We start from the raw sequence: 18872 nt of genomic DNA on the forward strand, positions 1-18872 counted from the left end.
GCACTTTATAAAGGTTCAGCATAACTTCTCTACTTTTGTACTCAATACCTCTGTTTATGAAGCCCTAGATCCCATATGCTTTGCTAACCACTCTCTTGATATGTCCCGCCACCTTCAGGGACCGATGCACATTAACTCCCAGATCCCTCTATCCCTGCACACTCTTTAAAACTGTGCCATTAAGTGTATATTGCCTCTCCCGGTTCCTTCTGTCAAAATGCAGCACCTCACACCTCTCTATTAAATTCCATCTGCCACTTGTCCGCCCATTCTGCTAGCCTTTCTATGTCCTGTTGCAGTCGATTGGTATCATCCTCACCGTTTGCCACACCTCCAAGTTTGGTGTCATCGGCAAATTTAGAAATTCTAATACCCAGGTCATATATATCAAAAAAAGCAGTGACCCCACTGCTGACCTTTGGGGAACACCAGTGTCTACCATCCTCCAGTCTGAAAAGCAACCACAACTTGCTGTTTTCTGTCCTTAAGCCAATCCCTTATCCAAGCTGCCACTGACCCAGCTATTCCATGAGCCTCAATTTTGTTAACCAGCCTTCTATGTGGTACTTTGTCAAACGCCTTCCTAAAATCCATGTAGACAACACCCATTGCATTCCCTTCATCAATCATCCCTGTTACTTCATCAAAAAATTCAATTAGATTAATCAAACAGGATCTGCCTTTTACAAATCCGTGTTGGCTCTCCTTAATTAGCTTAAACCTCTCCAAGTGCCTGTTAGTTTTTTCCTTGATTATTGTTAAACTGACTGGCCTGCATTTATGAGGATTGTCCTTGCACCCTTTCTTGAACAATGGTGTCACATTTGCCACTTTCCAATCCTCAGGCACCTCCCCGACATCTAAGGAAGATTGGAAAATTATGGCAAGCCCTTCTGCTACCTCCTCCCCTAATTCCCTTAGCAACCTGGGATTCAAGCCATCTGGACCAGGCGACTTATCCACTCTAAGCACACACAATCTTTCTGGTACAACGTGTCTATCAATTTTCCCCCTTCCATTGCTTCTACCTTTTCCGCTTCTACCGATATTTTATCAGCATCCACCTCCTTGGTAAACACCGATACAAAGTACTCATTGAGTATTCTAGCCTTGCCCTGCGCCTCTAGGCTTGCAGTATATCACCACCTTTGTCCCTAATAGGCCCCACCCCGCCTCTTACTACCCGCTTACTGTTTACATGTCGGTAGAAGATTTTTGGGTTCCCTTTTATGTTAACTGCCATTCTACTCTCATATTCTCTCTTTGCAAATCTTATTTTCATCTTCACTTCCCCTCTCAACTTATTATATTTGGTCTGGTTTTCCCTTGAAGAATTCACCTGACATTCATCATGCACCCTCTTTTTTTTGTTCCATCATCTTCTCTATCTCCCTTGTCATTCACGGAGCCCTTGCTTTGGTTCCCTTACCCTTCCCTCTTGTTGGAATGTACCTAGCCTGTACTTGGAACATCTCCTTAAAGATCACCCATTGTTCTATTACAGTTTTTCCTGTCAGTCTTTGGTTCCATTTTACCCTGGCTAGATCCTTCTGCATCCCATTGAAGTTAGCCCTATTCTAGTTTAGAAGTTCCACTCTAGATTGTTCCTCTCCATTGCTAATCTAAATCTTATGATACGATGGACCTCGTGGCGCAATGGTAGCGCTTCTGACTCTAGATCAGAAGGCTGCGTGTTCAAATCACCTCGGGGTCAGTGTTATCCTGGAATTATTGGCCCAGAAATTCGGGTCCCAGCATGGGGTACTCACACGTAGGCCCAACGAAAGTGCTGGTTTCAAGCATGCAGTGCGAATGCGCGGTAAACCGGCACTTCCGATCTCCTAAAAGAAGGGGTTGACGGGTGGAACGCGTGCGCCGGAGAGGCAGCGCATCGAACTTGCGTTTTTTTCTATTAAAGGGATCAAGCGATATGGGGAGAAGGCAGGGACAGGGTACTGAAATTGGATGATCAGCCATGATCGCATTGAATAGCGGAGCAGGCTTGAAGGGCCGAATGGCCTACTCCTGCTCCTATTTTCTATGTTTCTATGATCACTCCTACCCATGTGTTCTCCCACAGACACTTGGTCGACCTGGCCCACCTCATTCCCCAGCACCAGATCCAGCAATGCCTCCTTCCTAGTTGGGGCAAGAACATACTTATCAAGGAAATTCTCCTGAACACATTTAAGAAATTCCTCCCCTCCTTTCCCTTTACCCTAGCATTATCCCAATTGATATTTGGGTAATTAAAGTCCCCCAATATCACCACTCTATACTCTTGCATGTCTCTGCGATTTCCCTGCAGATTTGCTCCTCTACCTCCATCTCTCATTTTGGAGGCCTGTAGAATACCCCCAATAGCGTGATGAAACCCTTTTGCTCCTCAGCTCTAACCAAATGGATTCTGTCCATGTCCCCTCAAAAACATCCTCCATTTCCAACACTACAATGCCTTCCTTAATCAGCACTGCCACCCCACCTCCCTTTTTTCCTTCCCTATCTTTGCTGAACACCTTGTACCCTTGAATATTCAGTGCCCAGTCCTCACCGTTTTTAAGCCACATTTCCGTTATTGCCACAACATCATATTGCCACACGGCTAATTGTGCTTGTAGCTCACCAACCTTAATCACCACACTTTGTGCGTTTACGTACGTGCATTTTAAACCCATTTTTGAATTTTTCTTAGTCTGCTCCTATCTAATATCGTACTACTTCTGCCTCCAGCACTACCTTGCCCTCCAGTACCATCCAACACACTCACTCTTCCATGCACCCCATTCCTCCCCTCCACTCCTACATGCTGGTGCCCATCCCCTACTATGCTAGTTTAAACCCTCCCCAACAGCACTAGCAAACCTTCCCACGAGAATATTGGTCCTGGCTCTGTTGAGGTGTAACCTGTCCAGCTTGTACAGGTCCCACCTTCCCCAGAAATGGTCCCAATGCCTCCGGAATCTAAAGCCCTCCCTCCTGCACCATGTCTCCAGCCACGCATTCATCTGTTCTATCCTCCTATTCCTGTACTCCCTAGCATGTGGCACCGGAAGTAATCCAGAGATTAGTACCTTTTTGAGGTCCTGCTTTTTAATCTCTTTCCTAGCTCCCTGGGTGGGCGTGTGTGCTGTGAGGAGGATGCAGAGAAACTCCAGTACGATTTGGGCAGATGCAAGGCAGATGCAGTATAATGTGGATAAATGCGAGGTTATCCACTTTGCTTGCAAAAACAGGAAGGCAGATTATTATCTGAACGGCAATAGATTGGGAAAAGGGGAAGTGCAACGAGACCTGGGTGTCCTTGTGCACCAGTCGCTGAAGGTAAGCATGCAGGTGCAGCAGGCAGTTAAGAAGGCAAATGGTATGCTGGCCTTCGTGGCGAGAGGATTCGAGTACAGGAGCAAGGATGTCTTGCTGCAGTTGTACAGGGCCTTGGTGAGACCACACCTTGAGTATTGTGTGCAGTTTTCGTCGCCTTTATCTGAGGAAGGATGTTCTTGCCATGGAGGGAGTGCAGCGACGATTCACCAGACTGATACCTGGGGTGGCAGGAATGACGTATGAGGAAAGATTGGGTCGATTGGGCTTATACTCGCTGGAGTTTAGAAGAATGAGGGGGGATCTCATTGAAACTTATAAAATTCTAACAGGACTAGGCAGACTAGATGCAGGAAGGCTGTTCCCGATGGCAGGGGAGTCCAGAACTAGGGGTCACAGTCTAAGGATAAGGGGTAAGCCATTTAGGGCTGAGATGAGGAGGAATTTCTTCACCCAGAGAGTGGTGAACCAGTGGAATTCTCTACCACAGAAGACAGTTGAGGCCAATTCATTCTTAAATATATTCAAGAAGGAGTTAGATATATTTCTTAAGGCTAAAGGGATCAAGGGATATGGGGAGAAAGCAGGGACAGGGTACTGAATTTGGATGATCAGCCATGATCGCATTGAATGGTGGAGCAGGCTCGAGGGCCCGAATGGCCTACTCCTGCTCCTATCTTCTATGTTTCTATAGTCTGCCTGCAGGACCACATCCCTCTTTCTGCCTATGTTGTTGGTACCGATATGGACAATGACCTCTAGCAGTTCACCCTCTCCCCTCAGAGTATCCGGCAGCCGCTCGGTGGCATCCTTGACCCTGGCACCAGGGAGGCAACTTACCATCCTGGAGTCACGTCTGCGTCCAGAGAAACGCCTATCTGATCCCCTATCACTATTGCTGTTCCACTCTTCTTCCTCCCCCTCCCTCCCCCTCCCCCTCCCCCTCCCCCTCCCCCCCCCCCCCCCCCCCCCCCCCCCCGGTGCAGGCCTTGGCTCTGGCTGCTCTCCCCAGAGGAGCCATCACCCCCTTCAGTTTCCAGAACTGTGAACCGGTTAGCGAGCGAGATGCACTCTTGGGACTCCGGCCCTACTTGCCTGGTCCTCCTTCTCTGTCTGGTGGTCACCCATTCCCTCTCTGCCTGCACATTCTGAGGCTGTGGGATGAACACTTCTAGGAACGTGCTTTCCAAGTATTTCTCAGCCTCGCGGATGCACTGTAGTAGCTCCAGCTGCCGCTCAAACTCCGAAACTCGGAGCTCGAGTTGTTGTAGTTGGTGACACTTCCTGCACACGTGGTTGTTCAGGCCACAAGAAATGTCCAGGATATCCCACATGGCACAGGATGTGCAAATCATGGGACTGAGCTGCCCTACCATGCCTCTATTTACCAGACTATGGAGGTAATTTAGCAGAAATAAACTTAACAAGAAACACTCGAGCTACCCTCCAATTGGCACTTCCCTCTATTAGATAGGCTATGAACTACTTCGCAGAAATATACTAAAAACAGAACAAAAAAACTTACCACAAATACCGTATACTCGCCTCTCAGCTCCTTTGTGCCAGCGACACCTTTGAATTCTGACATCACTCCTTCGTTGTGTCACTTGCCGACTGTCCCCCTCGCAGGTAGTCCGCTCGCTCAGACACCCAGGTCTCTGCTCCGCGCTGCCTTTATCCCCAGTGTCCGACTCCGTTCCTGCCGCAGGTTTGTTCGCTCAGGCTCCCAGGTCTCTGCTCTGCTTTGCCTTTATCCCCGGTCTCCGACTCCGTTCCTCCTGCAGGTCCGCTCGCTCAGACATCATCAAAGAACTCAATCAAGTTAGTTAACATGATTTGCCTGTAACAAATGCATGCTGGCTTTCATTTATTAACCCATGATTTTCCAAGTGCAAGTGATTGTGTCCTGGATTAACGTCTCTAAAAGTTTCCCCACCAACGACGTTAGGCTGACTGGCCTGTAATTGCCAGGTTTATCCCCCTCCCCATTTAAAAAAAAATAAAAAAAATAAAAAGGGGTGTAACGTTTGCAATCCTCCAGTCCTGTTGCACCACTCTCATATTTAAAGAAGATTGGAAATTATGGCCAGAGCCTCCCAAATTTCCACCCTTCCCTCAGAAACCTAGAATGGACCGGGTGACTTTTCTACAGTGCTACAAACCTTTTAAGTACCCCCTCTTTATTGCATCCTACCCAATTTCTCTACTCTCTCCTCCTTTTACTGTGACATTGGCAGCACCCTCTTCTTCAGTGAAGACAGATGCAAAGTATTCAATTAGTACCGTAGCCATGCCCTCTGCCTCCACAAGATCATCGTTTTTGGTCTGTAATTGGCCCCACCCTTCCTTCTGACTACCTTTTTACTATTTATATATTTGTAAAAGACTTTTGGGTTCCCTTTTATATTACCTGCTAATCTATTCTCATACACTCTCTTTGCCTTTCTTATTTCCTTTTTCAGTTCTTCACTACTTTTTGTATTCAACTTGGTTATCTACTGAATTATGAACCTGACACTTCTCATAAGCCTCCTTTTTCTGTTTCATTTTAATCTCTCTATCTTTAGTCATTCAGGGAGCTCTAGCTTTAGATGCCCTTTCTTTCCCCTCCTGTGAATGTGTCTAGTCTGTACCCGAACTGTACCTCGAAGGTAGTAATCTCTGGATTACTACCAGTGCCACGTGCTAGGAAGAGTACAGAGAACAGGATAGTTAGGCTAAATACGTGGCTTGAGCAGTGGTGTAAGAGGGAGGGTTTTAAATTTTTGAGGCATTGGAACCAGTTTTGTGGTAGGTGTGACCTATACAAAAGGGACGGTCTACACCTGTGCAGAGATGGAACTGATGTTCTCGGGGTAATTTTTGATAAAGCAGTTCGGGAGCATTTAAACTAGTATGGCAGGGGGCTAGAAACCTATGTAGTGAAATAGAGGAAAGTGAAAGGCAGACAGAAATAAATGGTAAAAGGGTGAGGAACAAAAAACAAAGGGCCAAACTAATTCATAAAAAATGTGAGCATAAAAAAAGCCTGAGGGTTTTATACCTTAATGCGAGAAGCATCAGGAACAAGGTAGATGAATTAGCTGTGGAAATAGAGGTTAATAATTATGATCTAATTGGGATTACGGAAACATGGTTGCAGGGTGAGCAGGGCTGGGAGCTTAACATACAGGGGTATTCAGTATTTAGGAAGGATCGACAAAAAAGAAAGGGAGGAGGGGTAGCATTGCTAGTAAAAGAGGGGATAAATGCAATTGAAAGGAAGGATATTAACTCAGTTAATACAGAATCTATATGGGTGGAGCTAAGAAATAGCGAGGGGCGAAAAACATTAATAGGAGTGGTATATAGGCCTCCAAATAGTAAAATAGAGGTTAGGGAGGGCATCACGAGGGAAATTAGAGAAGCGTGCAATAAGAGCACAGCTGTCATCATAGGTGACTTTAACTTACATATAGATTGGACTAGCCTAATCAGTAAAAATAATGAGGAGGAGGAATTCCTCGAGTGTTTAAGGGATGGTTATCTGGATCAATATGTCGAGGAACCAACTCGGGAACAGGCTATATTGGACTGGGTACTGTGCAATGAGAAGGGACTAATCAGTAATCTTGTTGTACGGGGACCCTTGGGTCAGAGCGATCATAACATGATCGATTTCTCACTCGAAATGGAGAGCGAAGAAATTGACTCAGAGACTAAGGTCCTGAATTTAAACAAGGGGAATTATGATGCCATGAGACGGGAACTGAGTAGGTCTGATTGGACAACGTTCCTGGGAGGACTGGAGGTAGATAAACAATGGCAAACATTTAAAGATAGAATGACAAAATTGCAAAAATTGTTTATACCAATCTGGCATAAAAGGAAATCTAAAAAGGTGACTCAACCGTGGATAACAGGGGAAATTAGAGACAGCATAAAATCCAAAGATAGGGCATATAAAATAGCCAAAAAAAGCGCCAGAGCGGAAGATTGGGAACAGTTTAAGATAGAGCAAAGGAGGGCAAAGGGCATGATCAAGAGGGGCAAAATAGCTTACGAAAACAAGCTGGCGGAAAATATAAAAACTAACTCCAAAAGCTTTTATAAATATATCAAAAGGAAAAGACTGGTGAAAACCAAAGTTGGTCCATTGCAGTCAGATACGGGGGAATATATAATGGGAAATAAGGAAATGGCAGATCAACTAAATGCATACTTTGGGTCGGTCTTTACGAAGGAGGACACAAAAAGCCTCCCTGGGATGTCGGGAAAAATAGGGACATTGGCAAAGGAGGAACTGACGCAAATCAATATCTCTAAGGATATGGTGTTAAGGAAGCTAAAGGGATTGAAGGTGGACAAATCCCCAGGGCCTGATAACATGCATCCTAGGGTACTGAAGGAGGTGGCCCTAGAGATAGCGGATGCACTAAGGATGATTTTTCAGAATTCATTAGACTCGGGAACAGTGCCGATGGATTGGAGGGTAGCTAACGTTACCCCACTATTCAAAAAGGGGGGTAGGGAAAAAGCAGGTAATTACAGACCTGTAAGCCTTACATCAGTTGTGGGCAAAATGCTGGAGTCCATCATTAAGGATGAAATAGCGGAGCACTTAGCAAATGGGGACAGGATAGGACAGAGTCAACATGGATTTACAAAGGGTAAATCGTGCTTGACTAATCTATTGGAATTTTTTGAGGGAGTAACTGGTAGAATAGATGGGGGAGAGCCAGTAGATGTGGTGTACCTGGACTTCCAAAAGGCCTTCGATAAGGTCCCACATAAAAGATTAGCATGGAAAATTGAGGCTCATGGGATAAAGGGAAAAGTTTTGGCGTGGATAGGGAACTGGCTGTCAGATAGAAAACAGAGAGTTGGAATAAACGGCTCATTTTCTGAATGGCAGGCAGTAACAAGTGGGGTACCACAGGGATCTGTCCTGGGCCCCCAGCTGTTCACAATTTACATTAATGACCTGGATCAGGGAGTCGGATGCAGCATTTCCAAATTTGCAGACGACACTAAACTAGGAGGGGGGGTGGGCTCAGAGGAAGAGACCAGGAAGCTCCAGAGCGATTTGGACAGACTGGGCGATTGGGCGGATAAATGGCAGATGCACTATAATGTGGACAAGTGCGAAGTTATCCACCTTGGGTGCAGGAACGGGAGGGCAAATTATTATTTAAATGGCAATAGATTGGGAGAGGGGGAAGTACAGAGAGACCTGGGTGTTCTTGTACACCAGTCACTGAAGGCGAGCATGCAGGTGCAACAGGCGGTCAAGAAGGCAAACGGTATGCTGGCCTTCATAGCAAAAGGGTTAGAATACAGGAACAGGGATACCTTGCTGCAGCTGTACAGGGCACTGGTGAGACCACACCTCGAGTACTGTGTACAGTTTTGGTCGCCTCATCTGAGGAAGGATGTTCTTGCCATGGAGGGGGTGCAGCGGCGATTCACCAGGCTGATACCAGGAATGGCGGGAATGACCTATGAGGAGAGACTATGTAGTTTAGGGATGTACACACTGGAGTTTAGAAGATTGAGAGGGGACCTCATAGAAGTGTATAAAATTCTGACAGGTCTAGACAGACTGGATGCAGAAGGAATGTTTCCCTTGGCGGGTGAGAACAGAACTAGAGGACATAATTTAAGGATAAGGGCTAAACCATTTAGGACAGAGATGAGGGGGAATTTCTTCACTCAGAGAGTGGTGAACCTGTGGAACTCATTGCCACAGAGGGCAGTGTACGCCAGCTCATTAAATATATTTAAGAGGGAATTAGATATATTTCTACGGGCAAAAGGGGTTAAGGGTTACGGAGAGAAGGCGGGGACGGGATACTGAATTAAAGGATCAGCCATGATCTCATTAAATGGCGGAGCAGGCACGAAGGGCCGAATGGCCTACTCCTGCTCCTATCTTCTATGTATCTATGTATCTCCTCTTTGAAGGCCTCCATTGCTCATTTATTGTTTTACCTGCTAATCTTTGATTCCAATCCACCTGGGCCAGATCCCTTTTCAACTCACTAAAATTAGCCCCCCTCCAGTTGAATATTTTCACATTTGATTTTTCCTCGTCTTTTTTCGTAACTATTCTATACCTAATATTGTGATCACTGTTTCCCGAATGCTTTCCCACTGAAACTTGCTCCACTTAATTTCCCAGAACTCGATCCAGCACGGCTTCCTATCTTGTTGTGCTGTAAATATACTGATCAAGAAAATTCTCTTGTATACATTTAAAGAATTCCTTCCCCTCTTTGCCGTTTACACCATTATTTTCCCAGCCTATATTAGGATAATTGAAGTCCCCCATTATCGGTACCCTATAGTTGTTGCATCTTTCTGCAATTTGTCTGCATATTTGCTCCTCTAATTCCTTCCCACTTTTCGGTGGCGTATAGTTATACGCAGCAGCATTAATAGCTCCTCTATTCCTTAATTCTAATCAAATAGATTCTGTCTATGAACCCTCAAGTGCATCATTCCTTTCTACTGCTGTAACAGTATCTTTGATCAATACTACCACCCCCACTCCTTTTTCGTCCGTTCCCTATCTTTCCTGAATACATTGTAGCCAGGAATATTAAGTGCACATTTCCCCCTTTTGTTTGAGCCAGGTCTTTGGTATTGCTTCTATATCACAATAATGCCATGTGGCTATTTATGCGTGTAGCTCACCAAACTTATTTACCATGCTCCGGGCATTCATACATATGCACTCTAAGCCTGCTTAGCATTTCCCTCCTGTCTGATCCCTCCTATTTCTGAACTTATTCTAATGCTGTTTGTCTCTCCCAGTCCTCTGTGCACCTTGTTTCTCCTCTCTAATACTTCATCTGGTGCCCCTCCCCCTGCCAGGTTAGTTTAAATCCTCCCCCACAGCACTGTAAACCTCCCTGTGAGGACATTGGTCCCAGCCCTGTTGAGGTGCAACCCATCCATCTTGTACAAGTGGCTGGGCTTTTGTTCTGCATTTATTTTTGATGCCTGATATATAATGTTCGGTTTTGATTTAAGTTCCAGATGAGCAGGTGATTGAATTTGTGGAAGTGAAAGATCACTCGGTCATTTTGGAAGCCATAAAAAACTTTAGTGAACATGAAGATACGGTACTGCATGCTCTGAGGGCTCTGCTTCCTTTGGCTGGTCCACGTAAGTCAATTTGCTGAATAATCTCTTTTCAGGACTGTTTATCAAATTGTTTAAAAAGTGATCATTTAAGTTGTAATGATGGGATGGATGAGCAAACAACCTTCCTGCTTCATATTTTCAATAGTTACTAATTTGATCCTATCCAGAGATTGACGGTCCACAACTAATTTCAAACAGTTGCAAAGGGAGAGAAAATGGGTTTAGTGTTCTTAAATTACATCTGTCACTGGCTGTGAGGTGCGACAATGGAGACCGTGACAAATCTGTGACCAGTTACTTCAAGATAAATGCTCAAACAATAAGTGCAAGGGAGCTGAGAATTAGTTTTCTTCCATGCAAAATTGAATGTACATTTTTATTTTCAGAAAATAATGTAGAAATTCTGATGTCTGGAAATGAAAAATGTTACAGTCTGGTAACTGATATAATGAAGAGATTTCCTGACAGTGAGGCAATTCATGAAATTGGTTGCTGTTTATTTCAGAGGTTTACACTTGGTAAGTTTAATTTCTTACTTAAAACTGTAATGCAATGTTAATGAACACCTATCCATGTTGGAAAGCACTTTATTGAAGAGAAGTTGAAATAATCAATAAACTGAATTTAATTTTTGTTTTCCAGATAATTTTTACAATATTTTGGTACTGAATGGAGTGCATGAGGTTGTCATTAAGGCAGTTCTGAAATATCCAGAGAATGGTACATTACAGGCTGCAGCTCTGAGCAGTTTGGCTCTTTTAAGTAAGTAACATTCCAAAAATATGTGTGTTTCTAAGAATTCAGTCGAAACTTTGTTCAAAGATGTGGAGCACAACTTCCTGTTTTGCAAATGCACTTCATCATCCTTTTGAAAGTCATCTCACCAAAATACTAATGTTGATTTTGGAGAGCCTTTAGAAATCATGAGAGGGGTCCAGTGGAGATTCCCCTTTGCATTTCCCTCTCCCACTGCCCATTTGGAGACACCAGGCCTTCACTTGGCACTTTCCTGAAGTAGAATGACTGCAACTGAGAACTCCGCACAGCAGAGTAAGGGAAATTCATCTGCTGTCCTAGATCTCCATGATGCTTTACCTTGAAGCTCTAATGTAATCCATGTAATCTAATTTACAGGGATGAATTAAAGCTGTTTTTTCAAAATAAAAATGATGTGGAACAACTGAGTTTTGGGTTAAATCCAAATTAAATACTCATTGAATTGGCTAGCTGTACTAAAATAAGAAAATGCTGGAAGTACATAGCAAGTTTTCAGCATCTGTCAAGAAAAAAGAAAGGTTAACATTTCGGATGGAGAGCTCAGAATCTGATTGATGTTTCAGGGATAGACCCTTAAACACCTTTTTGTCTTTACAAATTCTGATTGATCTGTTTGTTTTGCTTTTTAACACTAACCGTCATGTCTGTTCCTGTCAAATTGCTGCTGAAAGCTAATGATTTGGCACAGCCTAACATCAGACTAATCACGCAATTTCTTTCTTTTACTATGTGCAGTATCATTTGCTGCCTGAATACCACAATTTATACATGAAATCCCAATTTCTGAGTAGATCTGAGTGATGAATCGCTTGCTTCAATGATAGAACTTCATTTGATGTAAAGCGATACTAATACGTTTAATGTCTCTTTACAAAGCTGAAACAATATTTGTGAACAAGGATCTTGATAAAAGAAAAGATGATCTTTGCTGGATGGAGGCTTGCTGTAAAGCTTTGGAATTGTACAAGGAGAACACGAAAGTCCAGGTGAGGGATATTACTGTTTTCCTAGATTCAGGAATGGTCCCAGCGGATTGGAAGGTATCAAATGTAGCCCTGCTATTCAAGAAAGGAGGGAGAGAGAAAACTGGGAACTACAGGCCAGTTAGCCTGACATCAGTCGTCGGGAAAATGCTGGAATCCATTATTAAGGAAGTGGTAACAGGGTACTTAGAAAATCATAATATGATTCGGCAGAGTCAACATAGTTTTATGAAAAGTAAATCGTGTTTAACAAATTTATTAAAGCTTTTTGAGGACGTAACTAGCAGGATAAAGGGGAACCAGTGGATGTAGTATATTTGGATTTCCAAAAGGCATACGATAAGGTGCCACATAAAAGGTTGTTACGCAAGATAAGGGCACATGGGGTTGGGGGTAATGTATTAGCATGGATAAAGGATTGGTTAACAGACACAAAACAGAGAGTAGGGATAAATGGGTCATTTTCAGATTGGCAGACTGTAACTAGTGGGGTGCCGCAAGTATCAGTGCTTGGGCCTCAGCTATTTATAATCTATATTAATGACTTTGATGAAGGGACCGAGTGCAATGTATCCAAGTTTGCTGACGATACAAAGCTAGGTAAGAGCAGTAAGATGTGAGGAGGACACAAAGGGCTGGATTTTGCCAGCGCTCAGAGGGTGGGTTTGGAGATGGGTCAAAGGTTAAAATCGTTTTTATTGACGGCGGGTTGCAATCCCAAGTGTCGGAATGGTCCCGACAGCCAGCGGCGGGAAGAGGATTAAAGACAATTACCTGCCTATTAACAAGTAGTTTATGGCCTATTTTTGAATTTTGCCGTTTCTGGCTCGGGTTTCCCGACATCCGGACACCACGCCAGGTAAGTGTGGCGTGTTGAGTCTGCTGTAATGTTTCTGGATTGATGACCGCTGCTGAAGTGGTGTGAAGGATCCAGTGTTGCACATGGTGAATCTCAGAGGAAAGAGAATGTTGGGAACTGCATTTTTAATACATTTATACTTTTCTTTAGGTTACAAGTTTTTAAATTCATGTCCAGTGCCACCTCATTGGGAGAACCTCTTTCACCAGTGACAGATTGCTTCTGCCACCTCGCCTGCAGCTGCCATCTATTCCAGCCTATGGAGGGAGTCATTGGAGAGCCTGGGTGCAAGAGGTCACCTTTGTGCAGTGATTGTCAGTGTTTTCAGCACCTCAATGCTATCAAACACTGAAATCAACTGTCAAAATAAAATTGTGCATGGTCCCTTTAAGGAAACCAGCAGCTGACGTGTCATCAAATGATGTCATCTGACCCGCTTCCTCTTAATTAGCCGGCAAGCCCGCAGGGCGGGCTTAACAAGGTCAATCAGGGGAAAATCACGTCTGTGGAGCGGATGCAGCTGGGGGCGGGACTGGAAGCCGGAAACCACCTGACCCGCACCCAACCCGCCTCCATTAATAAAATCACGGTCAAAGAGCCTTCAAAGGGATATAGACAGGTTAAGTGAGTGGGTAATAAGGTGGCCGATGGAGTATAATGTGGGGAAATGTGAGGTTATTCACTTGGGTAGGAAGAATAGAAAAACAAAATATTTTTTAAATAGTGAGAAACTATTAAATGTTCGTGTTCAGAGAGATTTAGGTGTCCTAGTACAAGAAACATAGAGAGTTAGCATGCAGTTACAGCAAGCAATTAAGAAGGCGAATGGCATGTTGGCCTTTATTGCTAGAGGGTTGGAGTACAAGAGTCAGAAAGTCTTGCTACAATTGTACAGGGCTCTGGTGAGACCACACCTGGAGTACTGGGCACAGTTTTGGTCTCCTTATCTAAGGAAGGATATACTTGCCTTATAGGCGATGCCACGAAGGTTCACTAGATTGATCCCTGGGATGAGAGTGTTGTCCTATGAAGAGAGATTCAGTAGAATGGGCCTATACTCTCGAGTTTAGAAGAATGAGAAGACTCTGAGGGGCATTGACAGGATAAATGCTGGGAGAGTGTTGAACTAGGGGCATAGTCTCAGGATAAGCGGTCGGCCTTTTAAGACTGAGATGCGGAGGAATTTCTTCACTCAGAGGGTTGCGAATCTTTGAAATTCTCTGACCCAAAGTGCTGTGGATGCTCAGTCGTTGTGTATATTCAAAGCTTAGATAGATAGATTTTTGGAATCGAGGGGTATGGAGATAGGGCAGGAAAGCGGAGTTAAGGTTGAAGATCAGCCATTATCTTATTGAATGGCAGAGTAGGCTAGAGGGGCCGTATGGCCTACTCCTGCTCCTAATTCATATGTTCTTAGGTTCTCACTTGAAATGTTTGATTTTCATATTTTTTAAATATATAGTTGTTTAAAACTTTTAGGAAGTAAACCAGCATCCTCAGTATCATTGTTTTGCTTTGCTGAAATTGATGTATCAAGTACAGTAATACTGAATTTTTCTGAAGGTTTTAAATTCAGTTGAAGCACTGAAAACCAACTGAAGAAATTCCACCCCCCACCCCAATCGCTCAAGTAGAGTCAGTTTTGTTCTGTAAAATTGGCTTGTTTTAAAAAGTCTTCTGTAAAGCAGAGAATGCCATGTTATTGTTAAAGAAAACAACAAAAAAAACCTTCAAGTAGCTCAACCGGTAGGTGCACTGTACAGTGTGGTATTAAACCATATAGATTAGGATGCATCCAGATTTGATCCTTGGCCTTTACTGTTATTTGCTGATGTTCCTTGAATGGCTGTGAGTGTATTAGTTAGCCTCAGCACCCTCGTTCAACGGAGGGGGAATAAGCTTCCAGAGTTCTAATTTCTGATTACTGTCCAGTGATTCCTGCTGGAAAGGAGTGTGTTTATGGACATTGGGTGAAGAAAGTATTGGGCCTGATTGTGATGCCTCTTGTAGTCACATATTCACTGTTTAGGTTCACTTATGAATAGCTACTTAGACATTGGAGAGTTGTTGATGGCAGTGGAACTGAACCACAGTATGAGGTGAGGTGAGGGGAGAAAAAAGTAAGGATGTGAAACAACAGTGGAACAAGTAGAAGTGGTGGCATACTTTCTTCAAAAAATGAAGTAGTGACAAATCTTTGCTTACAGTATTGAAATCCCAGCTTCACAAACCTGTTCAGTTTGCAATCATTTACAATTAAGAATCTTCACTCATTGCTTCAGAACAGTGTCATATTTACACTGCTCGAACCATTAATAGTTGTGCTAAACTGATGTATTCTGTGATTATTACTTCAAGTGAATGCATTTGAGTATTAAAGTGTGAATTTCACAGATATCTATAGAGGATATACATTGAAAACTGGATAGCTTACAAAAAGCAACTCAGAAATGGGCCACCTGACCTGCAGCAGCTGTGAACAAAAGGTTTATTTTGTATAAACCGCAGTTCCCAGGCCTGTATGTGTTGCACAACAGAGATGTTTGTTTTTTCAACTTTTCACTTTGTGTTTCCTCTTATCACATGTCCTCTTATATATCATGCTGTCATGTTGGATTGGCCAAATTAGATTTTTCAAAGAAAAGATTAAAGGAGACACATCTAAAATAGGTGATTCAAAAGGGAAAAAATAGTCAGAGTTTTTATTGGAGGGAAAAAAATTCTGGTTGTGACTAGTTGAAGGTGCAAAGCACTAGCGTACGAAAACATGCGGAGCACAAAAGTGATCACTTTTTTGTAACTTTCAGGAAGCAGCTTGTTGGGCACTGAACAATCTACTCGTGTATCAGAATGATCTTCATACAAAGTTTGAAGATGAAGAAGCATGGTATTGGCATATAATTTCTATTAAAATATGCTTTGCTGTGACATCAGTGTTTTTGTAACTGAAGCATCTTTTGAAAGGTTTCTTACTATTTGTATAATTCTGATCAGAATACTTCAAAGTAATATCTTATTATATTGTAGCTACCCAGTTCACAGACTGGTGATGACAGCCATGTTATTACATTCCACATCAAAAGAAGTGTTTCAGGCAGCTGCAAATGCTCTGGCAACTTTGGCAGACCAAAGCGGTGAGTTAAAGATGAGAAAACATACAATAAAATATTGAAGCAACCAGTTTTTTTTTTAATAGTGTGTTTTTTTTTGTTTAATAGTACAAATAAGAAAGCTTCTGTTGGCAAAAGGGATACATATCAACATTCTGGACCTAATGAAAAAACATTCAGACTCTTGTGATGTCCTGCAAAGTGCCTGCAAACTCCTTAATAAGCTATTTCTGGGAAGGTAAATCTTTGTATGTTTTTGCAGGAATCATAACACTTTTTTAAAGCTGCTTACTCCTTTTCTCCAGCTAAAGTTACAGCACAGATTTTCCTGTGCAATGTACAGATGTTAGGTTAACTGTTCCCAGCTTTTTGAGCGCTGTTCTGAAGCAGACCACGGGGATGTCTATAAGAGCTGGTATCTTTAGTTCTCCTTCTGTTCTTTGGGGGCAATAATCTAACCTCCAAAAACAACATTGCTGGGATTGACAACTCAATGGGCTGGATTTTCATTCAGGAGTCGAGTTGGAGGCGGGACTACAACTTTCAGGGCTGCAGTCCCACCTCCATTGAGATGCGGCTAATCCACACGATTTTAACTTGATTGACCTTGTTGAGCCCGCTCAGGCCAATTAAGGGCCACCCGGCAACAGGTGACGTCACAGACTGAAATTTCATCTGTCAAAACGTTTTGACAGATGAAATATCAGTGTTTCACAGCTGTTTGAAGCTGTCAAACACTGACAGTCTTACTTCTAACATGAGTCCTTCTCCACAGACTCGGTTAGAAATCTCTCCTGCACAGAAAGCTGCAGGCTGTCACTTTTGACAGTTCGCAGCCATTCTGCTTTCTATGCTGGGGAGATGAGGGACTCCCCGAACCTAAAGGAAGGAAGGCTGTAAAGGTAAGAAAAGGTAATTTACACTTCTTTAATCACTTTAGACACACCAAACACACTTACCTTTGCACTTATGCACACATCACTCACCTGAACACTGACATCTCGACCCCTCCAAGCCCTTCAACCCGACGGCCCGACGACTCCAACTTGACGTGGTTTGGAGCCATCGGGAATCCCACAGTTCAAGCTTAAAAATAGGGATTAGGCTAAAAACTGCCTGTTAACTACCTGTAAACAGGCAGTTAATTGGCACTAATCCCTTCCTGCCTCGGGGTGGCGGGTCCCAGTGCGGGGCGGGTACCCGCCTCCTTTGAAACTGGCATGGGGTCAGGACCCCCGATTTCGGGAATTTAACCCCCGCACACCTCCAATCCCGACTCCACGGCACACTGAAAATCGAGCCCATAGTGCGAGTTATTGTAGATGGAAGCCTACATTCCACCACTCCATGGTGCTGGATAATTGTGCTTCAGTGCAGTATGCCTTACTGTAAGTTCATTTTTTCTACTTATATTTGAGGTGTTCATGGGGCTTGTACAACACACTGGCCACAGGAGAAAGTAGGAGAGTAGCCCCTCTTTTTCCAGCTAGAAGCTATGCAAGAGCCTGATTAGTGAGGGTCTGATGTTTTTTTTCCCCTCCCTGTTTCTCTGATCACCACATGATGCCTTTGCCCTAACGACGCAGCTGAGATTGGGAACCAACTGCTGACGAGGTTCTCTTATTGCTGCTGACTCTAAACTTAGGGAAAATTGGACATTGGCTGATAATTGTACAATGATAAGTGATTATTGCACAGATGTGGCTCCATTGAGAAAATATTGAATTGTGGTGTTTCAGGAACTTCCTGTGGTAACCTCTTAGTTGTAAAAAAAAATAACAATGGTATCGGCTTTTGATTTCTGTGCCGAGAATACTGCTAATTTAGAAATATGTTGTGGTGCCTTATGTCCTCGTAATTCTAGTTTGCGGTATTCTACATTTAAAATTCAAAGGGTGATACTTTTTAGAAGTGATTTACAGTAGAAAGTATATTTGTGTATATATTTGATATAGCAGTTAGCAATGAAAATATCTAGAGAGGGTAATAGGCCAGAGGGAGGGGTCCAGGTAGACCGAGAATTCTGAAAGCGGGAGAAAGGGTCCGCTGTGCGGGGGGCAAGACTCCTGGCCAAAGAAGTGGGCACGGAGACGAAAGAAGATGGAAAAAGAGCTTGGCGTCGTGCCGAGCTCTCGATTTAATTTAAATGGAGGCATAAGGGGATGAAGCTCTGGCCTTTGCGAAGGACTGATCGTTCGGGGTCAGAGAGGGGAAGATCAGAGGGGATAGTGAAAACACAGCAGGGGGTCAGATTGGAAGAAGGGATGGGGTCAGAAGAGAGTGAAGAGGAGGAAGGTTCCAGAGGGGCATTGGTGTCCAAGAGTTGATGAAGCTTGCGATCCTTGACATCTGAAAAGAATAAGAAAAGTTTTTTGTTGAAGCCTCAGATGAGTTGAAGGATGAAATGGAACTGTGGACCAGGACAGCTTTGAGATAGAGTGTGTCGGTGCTGCTGAAGAGAAGTCGAGAGTGTTCATGTCTCCTTTACATTGGGGAGACCAAACGCAAATTGGGTGACCGCTTTGCGGAACACCTCCGTTCAATCTGCAAGCATGACCCCGAGCTTCCGGTCGCCTGTCACTTTAATTCTCCCCTCCACTCCCACTCTGTCCTCGGCCTTTTACATTGTTCCAACAAAGCTCAACGTAAGCTCGAGGAACAGCACCTCATCTTTCTATTAGGCACTTTACAGCCTTC

General features: G+C 43.7%; 1 protein-coding gene across 2 annotated transcripts in view; it reads left to right on the plus strand.

Moving 5' to 3' along the window:
- The window catches only part of lrrk2 (leucine-rich repeat kinase 2), a 304627-nt gene that overhangs the window by 14528 nt on the left and 271227 nt on the right, over positions 1-18872 (plus strand). For both annotated transcript variants that reach the window (XM_086010172.1, XM_086010173.1), the window contains exons 6-12: positions 10333-10467; positions 10833-10964; positions 11089-11208; positions 12100-12209; positions 15873-15952; positions 16093-16199; positions 16284-16413. In XM_086010172.1, the coding sequence (XP_085866298.1) occupies positions 10333-10467; positions 10833-10964; positions 11089-11208; positions 12100-12209; positions 15873-15952; positions 16093-16199; positions 16284-16413 (814 nt within the window). The remainder of the gene's footprint in view (positions 1-10332; positions 10468-10832; positions 10965-11088; positions 11209-12099; positions 12210-15872; positions 15953-16092; positions 16200-16283; positions 16414-18872) is intronic.

This window comes from Somniosus microcephalus, chromosome 17, assembly GCF_052327205.1.
Source record: "Somniosus microcephalus isolate GS21.2 chromosome 17, FLI_Smic_1.0, whole genome shotgun sequence".
NCBI classification, from domain to species: domain Eukaryota; kingdom Metazoa; phylum Chordata; class Chondrichthyes; order Squaliformes; family Somniosidae; genus Somniosus; species Somniosus microcephalus.